General features: G+C 36.9%; 1 protein-coding gene across 1 annotated transcript in view; it reads left to right on the plus strand.

Annotated features, from left to right (window-relative positions):
• The window catches only part of SACM1L (SAC1 like phosphatidylinositide phosphatase), a 104498-nt gene that overhangs the window by 27659 nt on the left and 58472 nt on the right, over nt 1–18367 (plus strand). Inside the window, exons 2-3 of the mRNA XM_037005606.2 lie at nt 15856–15953; nt 17441–17515. Coding sequence (XP_036861501.2) covers nt 15856–15953; nt 17441–17515 — 173 coding nt within the window. The remainder of the gene's footprint in view (nt 1–15855; nt 15954–17440; nt 17516–18367) is intronic.

Consider the following 18367-nt stretch of genomic DNA (forward strand, 5'->3'; position numbering starts at 1 on the left):
TCCCTCGCATCCAAGGAGATGCCTCTGAAAGGGAATCCTGGCCTCCACGCAGGAGACTTTCCTGGCTCCCAAGGGGGACGGGGATCCACTGAGGAAGACGCAGGGGAACCTGTTGCTCAAGACTTTGAGAACGGCCATGGGGTTAGTCCCATTAAAGTGGCTGATGAGCACCTGATGCTATGTGCCATAGACGGCTTCCTTCTGTAAGGACAGTGAGAGAAAAGGCAGGCTCAGATGCCAATACTCTCTTCTGAAGTTATCCTGGATGAGCCCCCAAAGATGATGCCGGGGTTCTTGTTTGCAGATTCAAAGAATGAACTTAGCAAACACCCAAGGTAGGAGAGCCAGGCAGAGGCTTTTATTTAGAAATAAAGTGAGAGGAAGAAGCTCCTGGCTCACTCCAGGAGGGGACAAGAGAGCCTGGGGTGGTGTGTTGTCTAGGGGATTCATAGGCAGTCGAGGATTTTGGGGAATTGAGGGCTTAGGGTATGGACTTGTACCACCTGCCCTGCCCTCAAGGTGGGCTGGGTTGTTGTCTGTTTGCTAGGGCTATTTACAGTGAAGTCACGGGTTCTGCTGAGATACCCTTAGGGAACACTCAAAAAATTCCAGGCCAAGTTGCTCCTGGCCTTTTGACCTTTAACTGATCTCACTGAAGATGTCTATATTCCTAGTCTAGTATCTTTACCCTAGAGAATTAGTGTGACCTTGACTTTGCGTAATGCAGAACACAGTTTCGATAGGGACTTTACATTGTTACATTGCTTTGACTAAATGTCTTGCCTTGCTTTTTCCGGAGGCCCTCACCCTACTCTCTCTAAGCCCATGCTCCCTGTCTCAGTTATGTGTATTTAAATATAACACTCATTCCAGAAAATAATTTCTCCTCACCTAACTTGTTACAACTCACGAGCCAAGGATTGCACAAGTCATCTTTTTGTGTGGCAGGAGATTCCTCTATCAGTGGACTGTTGAAGAAGAATTTAATAGGCAAAGGACTTCCTCTTATGGTGTTTACTAACATATCAGGCATAAATATTACTCTTCCTCCCAAGACTCTCACTTCTGATGCTTGATTAAATTTACCTGTTAGTACTATTTTAATCACTGACTGTGAATGTTTTAATTGTACTCATGTACCCTCTTATTATAATTCTACAATCAATGTAACATGGTCTTCTGGATATAGGTTCCCCAATGGTTGGGTATTTTTGTGTAATAACAAAACATATCAAGCCCTCTCTTCACATTATTGAGGTGTTTGTGGTGTGGGACGCATTCTTCCTCCTGTAATAGATCATCCTGGAAATAAGCACAAAAGACTTCTCTGAGCTCTGCCGTCTGATTGTGACGACAACTTGAAGCTTTTAGATCCCATCTCTGTTGCAGTTGCAGCTGCATTCATCCTGCTGGTTGCTGGACTTGTTAGTGGAATGCAAAAGGAAATATCTAAGTTAGCCTGTGTGTCAAGTAAGACAACGAATTTGACTGCTTCCATATTATCTGAACTCATTCAAGAGCTAGGAGAAGTGCGAATTGCAGTACTTCAAAATGTGCTACTATAGACTGTCTGCTGTTAAAAGAACATGTGGGATGTGAACAATTTCCAGGAATGTGTTGTTTTAATTCATCTGACTTCTCTCAAACCATTCAGAATCAACTAGGCAATATTCATAATATTAATGTTTTCACAAATGCCTGGGTTACCTAACTGGTTTTCTTGGTTTCATTGGATATGGCTGATAATTGTAGGTCTGCTTTTGTTATGTATCTGTGCTCCTGTTCTGTTAATGTGTGTATGTAATTTAGTTAGTAGTTTGTTAAAACCTATACATGCTTATGTTACTCTACAAGAAGTTATGTCAAAGAAATAATCAATCTTCTCACATTTTCTTTCTTTGCTAGTTCTATAGCTTTTCTTTTTCCTATGTAAATCCAGCCCTTTACTAGAATTCATGCCTCATACTTAAAATTACTGTGTATCATAATCCTTCCAGCTGGTAAAGATACTTCAAGACAAGTGCTAGGCATAGAAGCCACAGGGCATAAATCTGCAAAGAAGTAAAAAGCTAACCTTTTCAAAGAATATTGCCTCTCTCTCACTTACAAACTTTACATCTCCCTGTATGGCCCTGGAAGATGGCTGGTTAGCCAGAGACGGGTAAGATTCCTCAAGGGAGGAACAACCTAAGACAGGCACAGTTGCAGAGGGGCCATCAGGTGAGAAAATGGGGGTCATTAGAGGTGAGGCTTAGAATCTCACCCCTCCAGCTTTGAGAGAAATCTCCTGCACTCATGGCTGTTTTGTCACCCTTGTCTAGCTCGGATCAATACCTAGTCTATAGGCATGGACCTGACTGCCTACACTTGCCTTCCTACTGCACTCAACTCCACTTTCCATCTTTATTGTGCATCACGAGATTTAAAAGATAGATTATCTTTTATGAAAAGGTAAATGTGTTAAAAAGCTTTCTGTTAGAAACTGTGCTCATTATTATGTCTACCTACTACTTAAACATTTCATTAAAAAAATAAGGGGGATGATAAAGGAGCCGTGGACATACAATGGGGAAATGACAGTCTCTTCAACAGCTGGTATTGGCAAAACTGGACAGCTACATGTAAGAGAATGAAACTGGATCACTGTCTAACCCCATACACAAAAGTAAATTCAAAGTGGATAAAAGACCTGAATATAAGTCATGAAACCATAAAACTCTTAGAAAAAAACATAGGCAAAAATCTCTTAGACATAAACATGAGCAACTTCTTCATGAACATAGCTCCCCGGGCAAGGGAAACAAAAGCAAAAATGAACAAGTGGGACTACATCAAGCTGAAAAGCTTCTGTACAGCAAAGGACACCATCAATAGAACAAAAAGGTACCCTACAGTATGGGAGACTATATTCATAAATGACAGATCCGATAAAGGGTTGACATCCAAAATATATAAAGAGCTCACACACCTCAACAAACAAAAAGCAAATAATCCAGTTAAAAAATGGGCAGAGTTGCTGAACAGACAGTTCTCCAAAGAAGAAATTCAGATGGCCAACAGACACATGAAAAGATGCTCCACATCGCTTGTCATCAGAGAAATGCAAATTAAAACCACAATGAGATATCACTTCACACCAGTAAGGATGGCTACCATCCAAAAGACAAACAACAACAGGTGTTGGCAAGGTTGTGGAGAAAGGGGAACCCTCCTACACTGCTGGTGGGAATGTAAATTAGTTCAACCACTATGGAAAGCAGTATGGAGGTTCCTCAAAAAGCTCAAAATAGAAATACCATTTGACCCAGGAATTCCACTTTTAGGAATTTACCCTAAGAATGCAGCAGCCCAGTTTGAAAAAGACAGATGCACCCCTACATTTATCACAGCACGATTTACAATAGCCAAGAAATGGAAGCAACCTCAATGTCCATCAGTAGATGAATGGATAAAGAAGATGTGGTACATATACACAATGGAATATTATTCAGCCATAAGAAGAAAACAAATCCTACCATTTGCAACAACATGGATGGAGCTAGAGGGTATTATGCTCAGTGAAATAAGCCAGGTGGAGAAAGACAAATACCAAATGATTTCACTCATATGTGGAGTATAAGAACAAAGAAAAACTGAAGGAACAAAACAGCAGCAGATACACAGAACCCAAGAATGGACTAACAGTTACCAAAGGGTAAGGGACTGGGAAGGATGGGTGGGAAGGGAGGATAAGAGCTGGGGGGAGAAAGAGGGCATTACAATTAGCATGTATAATGTGGGGCAGGGTACAGGGCGGGCTGTACAATACAGAGAAGATAATTAGTGATTTTACAGCATCTTACTATGCTGATGGACAGTGACTGTGAAGGGGTATGTGGGGGAGACTTGGTGAAGGGGGGAGGCTAGTAAACATAATGTTCTTCATGTAATTGTAGATTAATGATACAAAAAAAAAGAAAAAAATATAACAGATTAATAAAAAAATAAGGGGGAAATGTGGGATTAATATAGAAATCAAATATAGAAATCAAATGTATAATCATGTATGACTTGATTACTTTTCCTGTAATTCCTGATACGTGATTAAGAAGAGATCCAACAAGACCAAAACAGTTTCTGTGTCCTAATTGCCCTTCCTGTTGTTTCAATACCAAGTAAGACGTGACTGGAGACTGCCGAGGATTAAGTTTAGAGTTAGTGATTGTGTATTAAGCCCCCCACACAGAATTCTATTGTTGTTAACATTTATTTGCTCAATAGATAGGAAGGATGCCCTCTCAGCACCACTTTTGGGTGGTTAAGCCTGAGTCCCCTGGTTGGTTCTTTCAGATTTTCGGTATCTCATTGTGTCTCCCCCCTTGTCTGCGGGTCAGAAGCAGGAGGGGGACTGACAAATTCTTAAGCCATTTTCAGTAACATTCTCAGAATAGCCTTGTGACAGCACTAGCAACTTAGATTCTGGTAGCATCTCTCTGAGAGGTGAGATTCAGTGAAAGTCCCAGAGCCCTTGGGCTAGAACTTTCTACCTTGATCCACAATTAATCTCATTTTTGATTTTGTATTTTAACATGTTTTTTAAATTTAATTTTCATTTTAATCTAACACATGTATATAGTTTAAAAGTCAACAGTGCATAGAGCCTGTAATAAAAGAGAGTTTCTGCATGTCCACTGTTCAGAAACATATACTTTCTTCCAATTTTTTAAGCAGTTTCTTCTGGTATTTCACTGCTTTTCAAAACAACATTCTTTTACTGCCATTTCCTGATTTTTTTCAGTTTTAGTAATATGATGACTTCTTCAGAAAATAAGAATTTACTTTTCATTCCTATCTTTTCCTCTCCTCTCCCCTCAATATAGTTACAGATATTCAGTATTTTCATTGTTAGGGTTTTTTTAGATGTGGTTCTATAGCCAAGTCAGTAGTATATTATACAGATGTGGTTCATATGAAGTCAGTAGTATATTATAATTACATTTCCATATGAAAAATTTTGCTTTTCCTGGAATTAAAAAGTGCCTTTTATTTGCTTGACTTAACGTGCTTATTGCTAATTAATCTTTAGTCTCTATGATAGTAATAAAATGCCTTTCAAACATGTCAGGCAACTATCAGCTCATTCTCCTCTGAGACTTAATCTCTGGGAGCCTTCTATCCCTCTGCTTTAAACTGGACTGGGTGTTCTTAGGCCTTTTGCATGGCTGTTGTCTTGGAACCTCCCTTCACAAAGTCATGAGGATTTCTTTCACCTTTCTCCTGTTTGGGATTCCAAGTCTAACTGCTGAGTCACTCCATTTTGATGAAGCAAACTTCTCTTTTTTAGAGAGGATGAAAGAGGTATCTTTTGAGTTGTCCATCTGAAAATGTTTGCATTCTCTCCTCACACCTGTTTCATAGTGTGGCTAAGTATAGAATTCTCAGTGTGAAATTATTGGCCTTCAGAATTTTAAAGACCTTGTTGAATAGGCCAGTGTGTCGCTATTAAATATTTCAATGCTTCTTGTTTTGATTTTTCTTCTCTGAAAGGCTTAGGATTGTCTCTGAATGGTGTTTGAAGTTTTATGCTCACTGTGCCTGTGCGGGTATGTGTTTTCCATTTAGTGGGCCTTTTCCATCTGGAAAATTGTACTTTGGTTTGTGTTGTTTTGGGTTTTTGTTTTTCACTATTTTTTTGACATTTTCTTTACTTTTTTTCTTGTGTGCTCCTCTGTAATTCCTGCTAAATGACTGTTGAACATCCTGGAACTAGCCCCTTTCTCTACCTCCTGGCCCTTTTTCTCTCTTCCCCTCCCTCCCTTCTTCCCCTTCTCCCCTTCCTTCCTATACTTATCTTTTACAGCTCTTATCTTTTTACTCTGTTCTCAAGGAGAGATCTTCCTTCGGTTTTACCTTCTGATCCCTCTGTTGAATATTCATACTATTATTTCTGCTGTCAGTCCAAGAATGTGTTCCTGCTTTCTGAATGTTCTTCTTCTTGTTTTAAGACTGCAGTGTCTTTTCTCTGAAGCCATCAGTTATAAATGTGTTTTGAAGTTCTTTTATTCTATTCTCAGCATAGTTTGTTTATCTGAAGTTATTTTCTGTTTATTGTGGTCTGTCTTCTGTGATGAAGTTTTTCTTAAATATCTGGTGGTCTTTGGTCATTTCATGTTTAAGAATGAGGTACTAAAAAATTGGAAGGTCTGTTTGTGGGTCAGGACTTGTCAACTAGTGGTCTTTACTGTAGGTTGTGCAGGAACTCAGCCCTTAGATTGGTGGGAGGAGGCACAGAATGTCAGCAGTTCCGGGTCTTTTGGGCCAGTAAGTTTCTTCAGAGATGGTATTCAGTGGAAGTGTGGCCACCAGAATTCTGGGAACTTGGCAGAGGAAGAGGTTGAATGGTTTTCCCAGTCTGGGCAGACCTTCTCTTTGTCTCCTGATTTTGCCTGGGGTTGGGAATCCAGAGCTTCTGTTGACGTGCTCAAAGCATGAAATCCCAGGATCAGGGAGGGCAGGCTCATGGACGCTCTGTTTGGTTGGGGATCTATCTGACTGTTCCTCACACAGACTTTGAGCTGCCTTATACCTCACCTCACCCCCTACTCAAGTCATTATCCTTTCCCTCTGCTTCTTGAGGCTTTTCAGCATTTTGCTGCTGTAATCTGCTTACTTTGTAGTCAGTTAGATTCTGTAGTCACTTAGTAATTAGCCCTTTTCCAAGCACTTTTCCTCTTGCAAACCTGAGTTTGAATGATTAGTTATCTGCCCCACAGCCTGGACCCACTTAATTTTACTCCCCAGATTCCATCTTCTGGAACAATACTAAAGCTTTTTTTGGTGGAGGTTTTTTTCACTCTTGGAAATTCATCTCATTCTACTTCAATTAAAATTTTAATTTGTTGATCTCATTTCAAACAGTCTATCCAGACTGGAAATGTTAAATTTTGTATATCTCATCCTATAAAAGAAATTTCAGTTCCTAACTTTATAATTTTAAGGACATAATGTAGTCATTTACTTTGACTTCTTATTAGGACTGTAACAATTAGTAAAGGCCTAGTTCTATAGCTGTATTTTTTTTTTTGGTATATGATTTAAAGTCTTAATTCAAGTTGTTTGTATTTTATCAGTGTTCCCACTCCCTTCCAAATCAGTTTAAACTTAAATGCCAAGTTGGGAAAAACTTTTTAATAGTTTATATAGACACATTTTTTAGTCCATATATATTAAAAAATATTTTATGTAATTATATATTAAAATTTTATTAAGAGACTTTTCTGCTCTTACAAACTTTTGATTTTACAATAAATACTTGATTACAGACCAAAAGGTATCTTACTAGGTTGCATACCAAAACTTTTATATGGAAATATGTGTGACTTTTTAATTCATTGATTTTATTCAAATAATTTGTTTTCATTTTAGAGGTTTTGCAGGTGAGAAGTTTAAATAGATTTATATAGATAAAAATAAAATGTAGGAGGGTGAGCTACTGAAGGAAATCAGTATACATTTCTCTATTGGCTGTTTATTTAGATGCAAACTGTTTTTGTGCATTGTATTAAAAAGTGGAGGAATTTGATTTCTAAGATTACACGTTGATTAATCATCTTTTTCTATTAAGAATAACATTAGTTATAAAAGATGTAATACACTACTCTTATAGAAGTAAATTGTACTGTCTTCCCAAATATAGCTGTCAACTAAGAAGAATACAGAGGCCTCTCAGCAATATAATATGAAGACAGTGTGTGTATAAAGCCATGGACTTGCTCTGTGGTCAAAACTGTAGCCTTCCTTAAACTTTATCTAAAGCCTGTTAACTTTGTTTCAGATGTAAAACTTAAAGCAACTTAGTAGAAGCATAAGTGATGGCTTTTACTAAAGACAGCAGAAGAGTCAAAGAACAAAGCCCTGTGGTCTGAGGGCATTTAGTAAATAATGCCACTGTTCTATGGGGTCTCTTCTTAGTGCTGGACTTACATGTATATCGTCTCATTTACCCTTACCTATCACACACTTCTTAGTGGAGAGAAAACTGCTGGGAAATTCAGTACTTGTCCAGGGACTCATGATATCAAGCATGGAGTTGGTATGCAATCAAATCTGTAAGAGTTCAAAACCTGTAATTCTTCACCGTACTGCATTCCTAGAATTTGAAGTCATCATCTTTTGATAGGATGGCATAAAAAGTGCTGTATTCAAAATATACCCAAGTCAGTCAAGAAAGCATTCTTAATTTATACTTAGATTGAGAAATAAAGGAAACCTTGGTTTAATACATTTCAAATTAAAGACTTTACATTACAAATGGTTTTTAAAAAGTTTCAGTACTTAGAAAACTCCAAACCCAGGTGTCAAAAATTCAGAGAAGCACTTCATTCCTTAGTGCTCAGAAGATAAGCATATTTGTGGATGTGTTTTGGCCAGTGTTTAAAGGTTATTTTATTCTACGGGGGATTTGATCACTATTAGTTTTCTATTGTTGCTGTACCAAATTACCATAAACTTAGAGACTTAAAACAACACAAATGTGTTATCTCATACAGTTTCTGCAGGTCAGAATTCCAGTATGAGTCTCACTGGGCTAAAATCAAGGTATGAGCAGTGCTGCTTTCCATACAGGAAGCTCTGGAGAAGAATCTGCCCAACAGGCTCATTCAGGGCTTGGCCGAGTCCAGTGTCTGTGGCTGTGGGACCAAGGCCCTGTTCCTTTGCTGGCCATCAGCAGGGGACCACCCTTAGTCTCTGGAGCCCCCCTCTCCTGTCCTTGTATATGGCTCCAACATGTCAGGAGCCATCAATGTCTTGACAAATCCTTCTCCTCCTCCTCCTGCTATTTCTCTGGACTTTTATGTTGTCTTCTATGATTAATGGCTCCTGTCATTACCTTGGGCCCACCCTGACAGTCCAAGATAATCTCCCTATTTTAAGTCCAGTTGATTAGTGGTCCTAATTGCATTGGCAGGCAATACCTAGATGGGATGAAAAATCAGGAGATGGGAATCTTGGGGGGACATTTTTGGAATTCTGCCTACCACAGTCATTTCTACAATAAAACTTTATTTTCAGCTCATTCAATCCATAGTTTGTTTAAACTTTTAGCTATGCAAAGTAAAAACGATGGAAGAAGTAATAGGGTGTAGCCAAACATATAATCCTGTCTTTTTAAAGCTAATGCTGTCTTTTGTACCAAGTTTCTTTCTTGTTCTAGGCTTATATATTTACAAATAAATCAAGAAAGATATCCGTTCATTATATTTTCACATTTTTTATTCTGGAACGTTTGTCTTTGATATATAGACAGAGCTCTGTTTTACATAGTCTTGATATTTTGGGTTAGGATTTACTCCTGATAGGAAACTGTTTTCTTACTTTGGAATGTAGCCTTTTCTTAGAGTTGTTTTTGTCAATCTGATTTGAAGAATATTTCTTGTAAACATACAGATTTACATTGGTGTGAATTCTGTCCAAATATGTTGGAATATAAATACTTCAGATTGTTACGTATTATGAAATTAGGAATTAGGATGAGGAAGGCAGATCTTTCATTGTAATTCTGGGACCAAAATGTGAAACTGAGGTATTTTTACTTTTTAGAATAGCATTAGTGGAATAATTATACCTATTTACACACATATAATAAAATTATCAGCTCAGTACACTAGAGAATAGATATGAATTAAAGCAAAACTATATGGCTGATGAGTTGCTGTTCATGTATCCCAGTTTTATACCTTCTGTTGTACAGCTATCATTTCTTTAAAGCATGAATTGAAACCTTTCTGATCCTGTGTTCTTGGTCCTGTCATGGAAATTTGTAATTTTTCTCTCTGCTCTGTTAAAAGATTCATAGCAATTAGACAAAACAAAGAAATAATAAGGAATCCAGATTGGTAAAGAAGAAGTTAAACTGTCACTATTTGCAGATGACATGATATTGTACATAAAAAACCCTAAAAACTCCACTCCAAAACTACTAGAACTAATATTGGAATTCAGCAAAGTTGCAGGATACAAAATTAACACACAGAAATCTGAGGCTTTCCTATACTGTGAACTAATAGAGAAATCAGGAAAACAATTCCATTCACAATAGCATCAAAAAGAATAAAATACCTAGGAATAAACCTAACCAAGGAAGTGAAAGACTTATGCCCTGAAAACTATAAGACACTCTTAAGAGAAATTAAAGAGGACACTAACAAATGGAAACTCATCCCATGCTCCTGGCTAGGAAGAATTAATGTCGTCAAAATGGCCATCCTGCCCAAAACAATATACAGATTTGATGCAATCCCTATCAAATTACCAACAGCATTCTTCAATGAACTGGAACAAATAGTTCAAAAATTCATACGGAAACACCAAAGACCCCAAATAGCCAAAGCAATCCTGAGAAGGAAGAATAAAGTGGAGGGGATCTCACTCCCCAACTTCAAGCTCTACTACAAAGCCACAGTAATCAAGACAATTTGGTAGTGGCACAAGAACAGAGCCACAGACCAGTGGATCAGAATAGAGACTCCAGAAATTAACCCAAACATATATGGTCAGTTAATATTTGATGAAGGAGCCATGGACATACAATGGGGAAATGATAGTCTCTTCAACAGATGGTGCTGGCAAAACTGGACAGCTACATGTAAGAAAATGAAACTGGATCACTGTCTAACCCCATACACAAAAGTAAATTCGAAATGGATCAAAGACCCAAACGTAAGTCATGAAACCATAAAACTCTTAGAAAAAAACATAGGCAAAAATCTCTTAGACATAAACATGAGAGACTTCTTCATGAACGTATTTCCACAGGCAAGGGAAACAAAAGCAAAAATGAACAAGTGGGACTATATCAATCTGAAAAGCTTCTGTACAGCAAAGGACACCATCAATAAAACAGAAAAGCACCCTACAGTATGGGAGAATATATTCATAAATGACAGATCCGATAAAGGGTTGACATCCAAAATATATAAAGAGCTCACACACCTCAACAAACAAAAAGCAAATAATCCAGTTAAAAAATGGGCAGAGGAGCTGAACAGACAGTTCTCCAGAGAAGAAATTCAGATGGCCAACAGACACATGAAAAGATGCTCCACATCGCTTGTCATCAGAGAAATGCAAATTAAAACCACAATGAGATATCACTTCACACCAGTAAGGATGGCTACCATCCAAAAGACAAACAATAACAGATGTTGGCAAGGTTGTGGAGAAAGGGGAACCCTCCTACACTGCTGGTGGGAATGTAAATTAGTTCAACCACTATGGAAAGCAGTTAGAGGTTCCTCAGAAAGCTCAAAATAGAAATACCATTTGACCCAGGAATTCCACTTTTAGGAATTTACCCTAAGAATGCAGCAGCCCAGTTTGAAAAAGACAGATGCACCCCTACATTTATCACAGCACTATTTACAATAGCCAAGAAATGGAAGCAACCTCAATGTCCATCAGTAGATGAATGGATAAAGAAGATGTGGTACATATACACAATGGAATATTATTCAGCCATAAGAAGAAAACAAATCCTACCATTTGCAACAACATGGATGGAGCTAGAGGGTATTATGCTCAGTGAAATAAGCCAGGCAGAGAAGGACAAGTACCAGATGATCTCACTCATATGTGGAGTATAAGAACAAAGAAAAACTGAAGGAACAAAACAGCAGCAGACTCACAGAACCCAAGAATGGACTGGCAGTTACCAAAGGGAAAGGGACTGGGGAGGATGATGGGAAGGGAGGGATAAGGCGGGGGTGGAAAGAAAGGGGGCATTACAATCAGCATGTATAGTGTTGTGTGGGGATATGTACGGGGAGGGCTGTGAAACACAGAGAAGACAGGTGGTGATTATACAGCATTTTGCTATGCTGATGGACAGTCCTGGTGGGGTGTGTGGGGGGACTTGGTAAGGGGGGGAGCCTGGTGAACATAGTGTTCTTCATGTAATTGTAGATTAATGATACCAAAATTAAAAATAATAATAATTTAAAAAAAGATTGATAGATATCAGAAAAAGCCCTAATATTTCTCAATCATTTTATTCTTTGTAAAGTACTTCATAAATGCTCATTGGATTCTCACTGTTCTGTGGGGTGTTAGGGTAAGCATTCTCATCCCCAGGCCTAATGAAGGGCAGAGAAGTCTCTTTATTCACTGTTGTGCCAGGGGCTTTCACATCTTGTTTCATTTATTCCTCTAGAGAGTTGATCACACCCCCACTCCACCCCCGATCTCCCTTCATGCTTTTATTTTTTCACAGTGTTTACCACTGTCTGAGATGACTGCATTACTTCCTTGAACATTGATTGTCTTTGCTATTAGAATGTAAGTTCTGTCATCCAGGGACTTGTAGCAATAGTAACTAGAACAGAGCCTGGCATGGGAGTATACAATCATAACTTTGCCAGCATTACATACCTAGAAATGAGCAAAATCAGCATTAGAGCCTCTGTACTTTTTTTATTATAAATTTTAGAAAACATTTATTGTACATCTCATTTTAATTTTTAGTTTGAAATTTTCTTTTTAAAAATTGCTGTGTCAAAGTACATACAGTCAAATGCATAGGTCTTAGTGTACATGAGTTTTGACATGCTTATACACTTAAGTAAACATTTGCTAGATCAGGATATCAAAGATTCTCACTAATTTTTTCCCCTTCACCTTTGAGAACCCCTGTATTTTTTATTACAAGTCTTGGTCTTTTCAGTGGAAGCACTCCTAATCCAGTTCTTACAATTTGCTGTAGTGGTCTGATAAGAGGTTTATGGTCAGTTATGTGAGCTTTGAGTTTTGATTTCCCACATAAATAAGGCCTACATGTGTTTATTGATTGGCTGTGATCCTGGATGGTTGCTTGGGCATTACTGGGCCTAGAACAAATAAATCATTGGTAGGTAGTTGACTTAACACTAAAGTAGCATTGGTAATGAACTGTTTTCTATCAATGTTATATTCATTATTTAAAAAAAAAGATAGTCTTGGCGAGAGTTAGGCTTGAGATGGATTAATGATTGTACATTGAGCATTGACCCCCCTCTACTGAATTTTATTGTTGTTAACAACCATTTGATCAATAAATATGAAAATACCCTCTCAAAAAAAAAAAAAAGATAGTCTTTGTTATTCATCTGAACCTTGTAAGAAGAACTCATGGCATTTCTTAGGACATTAGAGGTGGAAGAGGATGTTCAGTGATAGCACCAGCCATTGCAGGAAAGCATTTCACATGACTTTTTCAGGATGTAAGCCTATTTAAGCCCCAGAGAATGCAGTGGGTCATCTCCTGCTGCGTGCTTAATACCGCATTTAAGAGTGTGGGGTGTGGGGGTATGGAGGGACTCTAAAGAGCAAAGCTTGTCAAAATGCCAAGTGATTTCAAGAGAACACTTTTTTCAAAAACTTTTATAATGGAGTCTTGTTTTTTAGATCTGCTTTTTATTTAAAAAATTATTTTCTATTATTTGCTTTTTATCTATTACCTACCTTCTACTCCCTAGTGCTTGTGTAATGCTTAGCACATGATAGCTTTTCAGTCAGTTTATTAACTTACATTAGAGTATGACTTTGACTTGCATGAAACATCTTCTGCAGATGTGGACTAATGTTGAATCTTTTTTTTTTTTTAAATAAAGACTAGAGGTAACTACCCTATAATTAGATTTTCTGGAAGTTTGCTTTCTTTCACTTTGTTTCAGGACACATCACTTTGTTTTCTTTTATAGCTTTATTGAAGTATAGTTGACATACAGTAAACTATACATATTTAAAGTGTATGGTTTGGTAACTTGACATATTTTTATACCTGTGAAACCATTACCAGTATCAAGATAGTGAATGCATCCACTACCCTGGAAAGTTTCCGTTTGCCTATAATCCTCCCCTTTTCTTCCTCCCTGCACAATTAAACATATGTAGATACCATATGATCCAGCCATTCCACTTCTAGGTAGTCACCCAGGAGAAGGGGATGCATATGTCTGCTCTAAAACTTGTACATAGTATCTTCATTTGTATCTCCCGAACTGGAAACAACTCACATGTCCATCAACAAGTGAATGGATAAACAAATTGTGATATATCCACAGGATGGAATTCTATTCAGCAATAAAAAGGAATGAACTGTTACAGATTTGGCTTCTTTGTTGCATTTTGCTTGATTGGCATTAATACTGATTTTCATTCCCTTAGCATACCCTGCCTCTCAGGCACTTTATAGCCCTCTCAGGTACTTTATAGCCAGACTTAGAAGTGTCTGAGAAAGATTTTATACCTAAGTTGTGATAATTAAAACAAATTAATCAAAGATGTCAGTTTGTGGATCGCTGAATGTCTTCTCACATAATTTTAATTCTTGTTATCCTTATTGGTTTTTATGCATTAATTTTATGCTTTCTCCTTTTTGAAAAGGAGAAATGATCTTAAAAGTTTTACTATCTGTAAGGATTTAAAAACATAAACTTTTTTTTTTGTTACTTGTCTGCACTCTGACAGGATTAGAGGTGTTGATACCAAATTCCTTTCTAGCTATAAGATTTCAGGTATTTGAGTGTGATGAAGTGTTTTCGCATTAAGTGTATGGAATTTTTACAGCTTCTTTTGGAATTTTACAACTTCCCATGGGCAAAACTAGCCTAACATTAAGATAGTAGTTAGAGATGAGCAATAAAAAGATGTTGTTACATTTAGATAATTAAGGGTTGATTATTCTGAGAGAAATGGTTAATAGTTTGTTCTCCTACAGGATTTATTTCTGTAACACCAAGTAGCTTATACATGATTAGTAAATAAATGATGTTAGTGATGGGTGTGTGGTTTTGTGTTTATTTTTCATGTTCAGGGGAATGGAATAGAGGGAGTAGAATTAAACATGAAAGGAGAAAAAAGACCTCAAACTGGCTGTTGCACAAATTCAAGTGTGGTTTAAGAACAGTGAAGATTAGTTCTGGAGAACAAGTAAACTAGTTCCCTGACCATCATGGGTCAGCTCCTGGAAGGTTGTACTTCCTCCTGTACTTACCTTAGCAGCAGCCTCAGTCTGTCTTATTTTGCTGCTTCAAGTCTGTATTTTCACTATTGTTTCAGTTGAAAGTATGCCAGGAGGCAGTCCCTAACCTCACCTAAATTGCTTGCCTGAGTTAATCTAAGTTATCTCCTTCCTTGAGAAACCAACTGTTGTTGGACGCTGGTTACAAAGTTGCATCAGTTTTGAGTTGTGGATTCTAACCCTACATTTTCCCTTTTTATATATTATTTTGCTGAGTGAGTTTTTTTTCTCATTTTTCTATTTGACATTCTGACAACAAAAACATCTAAGTGTTAAAGTTATTTTAAACAATTTCCTAGAAATGTTTTATTAAAAATCTGTTTCTTTGTATTTTTAGCTTACAACTTGCTTACTTTGTGTCACATGTTATTTTTTGTGCTTATCAAAGATTAGCTCATTTTACCTTTACAACAGTGATGAGTCTGGTGTTGTCCTTATTTTACGGATAAGAGGACTGGGGTTCTAGGGGGCTGAATAACTTGCCCAATGTCACACAGCACAGGTGTCTGGTTCTGTAGACTGCTCCTATTTTGCGGCATTGCCTTCTGTGCCATATTGAATATAATAAATTAGAATTTATTAGATTTTCTTTTGTAGGTCAAATTGCTGCTTTTACAAAGCAAATTAAGACCTTGTTAGTATTAAATAGACAAGTGAAAAAAGTTGCAGTGAGTGCATGAGGACAGCATAAGAGCTTCATCTATCCAGTAGCTGGAAAATGATGTAAAATGTAAAACACTGCTGAAATGGTTATAACATGATTTCTTAGAAATCTTTCTTTCATTTGGTTTAGTTGTTTATGGATTCAAATTTCTTCTTAGGCATATCACACCTGAAAAGTTTTACGTGGAAGCTTGTGATGATGGAGTGGATGATGTACTTAACATTGATCGTGTGTCAACAGAAGTTACCCTCTCAGGTACTTTATAGCCAGACTTAGAAGTGTCTGAGAAAGATTTTATACCTAAGTTGTGATAATTAAAACAAATTAATCAAAGATGTCAGTTTGTGGATCGCTGAATGTCTTCTCACATAATTTTAATTCTTGTTATCCTCATTGGTTTTTATGCATTAATTTTATGCTTTCTCCTTTTTGAAAAGGAGAAATGATCTTAAAAGTTTTACTATCTGTAAGGATTTAAAAACATAAACGTTTTTTTTTTGTTACTTGTCTGCACTCTGACAGGATTAGAGGTGTTGATACCAAATTCCTTTCTAGCTATAAGATTTCAGGTATTTGAGTGTGATGAAGTGTTTTCGCATTAAGTGTATGGAATTTTTACAGCTTCTTTTGTCTTTGAAAATATTCATGATTAAAGGTAATTTAGTAATTGAATAATAATACACATATATTAACTGACTAAAATGTGTTTTAGGCAAATGGTGTTCCTAACCTTTATCTGTCTTATATATCTATCCAGTTATATTTGGTTTTGCTTCTTGGGGTTGTGAAAAACTTTTTTTTTTTCAGTTGTGTAGAACATTTACTTCTGACTAAATTGATGTTAATAATTTTGGTGACAAATTAGTATACCATGTAATGGCACATTCAGAATTTCATATTTGTTTAAAAATTCACCCCAGAGGGAGTTTGATTTTTTTCCTTAAGTACAGAGATAAGTACAGTTACCATAAGGTAGACATTCATTAAACAGTAAATGTTCTTTGAATGGATAAAGCTAAACATGAAAATACTTTGCATAGGGTAGTAAAGTGTCAGGTATGACTATAAATTTCCATTCCTTGGTTATCTGATTATTCTGGTAAGTACTATATATGGATTTCCTGGACCAAATGGAGTTAGAGCTCTGTTTTAGTTTGATAAGTTGGCATTTCCTGTGTCTGTTGCTTGGTGGCCGCTCTCTTAAGATAGCTAATTGGTTTTAACCAGTGTTCATGTACTTCTAAAGTTGAATCATACTATTTCTTTATATCTAGTGTCTTATAAAAGCTTTAGTATGGACATACTTTCAGTTATTTTTTATCTTTGAGTGACATTTTATTTGTAGGCAGAGATTGCAGACCCATTTGAGTAGACAAAGCTAAAGGTCATGAACAGTTTGGATGTAAAGAGGATACCAAGCAGTTATCAGTAGACACATAAAGAGATACTTTGACCTTAACCAGGGATGATGAGGGTCTGACTCACTCAATTTCTCTGCCAGTTTATTTTTACCATTGGAATGCAGACCATTGCCATGGAAAAGGGATTTTTTCTTTCCATGAAAAACTTAACATTCTAGGAATTATCAGTTTTATTGCTATTACACTCCAGTTAATATAATTTATAGCTCCACTAATAGTACATTAAGCTTATCAAATGATCTCAATATATTCAAGATGAGTTGAAGTCAAGTGAAATTTTCCTTTCTCTTGTGAGTTTTTCTTTTTTTTTTCCTTTTAAAGTCAAGAAAGATATTCCTCCCTCAGCTGTCACAAGACCAATATTTGGTATACTGGGCACAATCCATCTGGTGGCAGGTAAGGAAAAATAAGCTAAGATGGGCAAAGAGGGTAATTAAATCAGCACATCAAGTCTAAGATGAAACATACTTCATATAAAGCTTTAGGCAGTGAATCTGTAGGTTAGGTAATCTGTCATTAATTTCTAAAAGTAATATGCCCCAAATGGCACATAGTAGTTAGATTTATCAGCCTGAGATTCTGTTAAAAAAGCAGTTTTGTTTTTGGTTTTATTTCAACTAGTTGAAATCCCTAGTCAGCTAGATATTTTTCATAAATTCTAAGAGTATTTAAATAATAATTTAAATGCATCGATGAGCCAGATAATTCTACACTGTCAATCCGATATGGGGTTCAGATACGACATAGTGCATGTTAGAGAATGTTACCTGATTCTGAGTTATAGGAAAGTGATTTTATTTATCTAAATTTCATTTCATTGAACTTTAAAAAATTCCTATTAGGTACTGTGCTAGATGCAGAGTTATAAAAGATACAAGTCTCTTTTGTCATGCATTTTATAGTTTGGTGAGGGAGGCATTTAAGTAGTAAATTATTGCAGTGTAGCCTGACATTCTAGGAGAGAGATGTACATAGGAAAACTTGGAGTGAGGGTGCTTGTGGATATATAGAGCCTTGAAAAGAGCTTAAGAATTAACTTAGTGATAAAGGCTTATTACCCTGTTTTATTTGCTCGGGGAGGAGGTGGCCAGGATCAGGGTTGGTGTATTGTGCATGGTGGTGTGGTGACGCCTTAATTGCTAACTACTCATCTGCCCCAGCACATTTCTCTACCATTTATAATGACATAAAGGACACAGGAGTGGTGTAGACAGGACGTCATTCTGCAGAAATGTTTTGTCTCTACTT

The sequence above is a fragment of the Manis javanica genome, chromosome 3, assembly GCF_040802235.1.
Source record: "Manis javanica isolate MJ-LG chromosome 3, MJ_LKY, whole genome shotgun sequence".
NCBI lineage: Eukaryota > Metazoa > Chordata > Mammalia > Pholidota > Manidae > Manis > Manis javanica.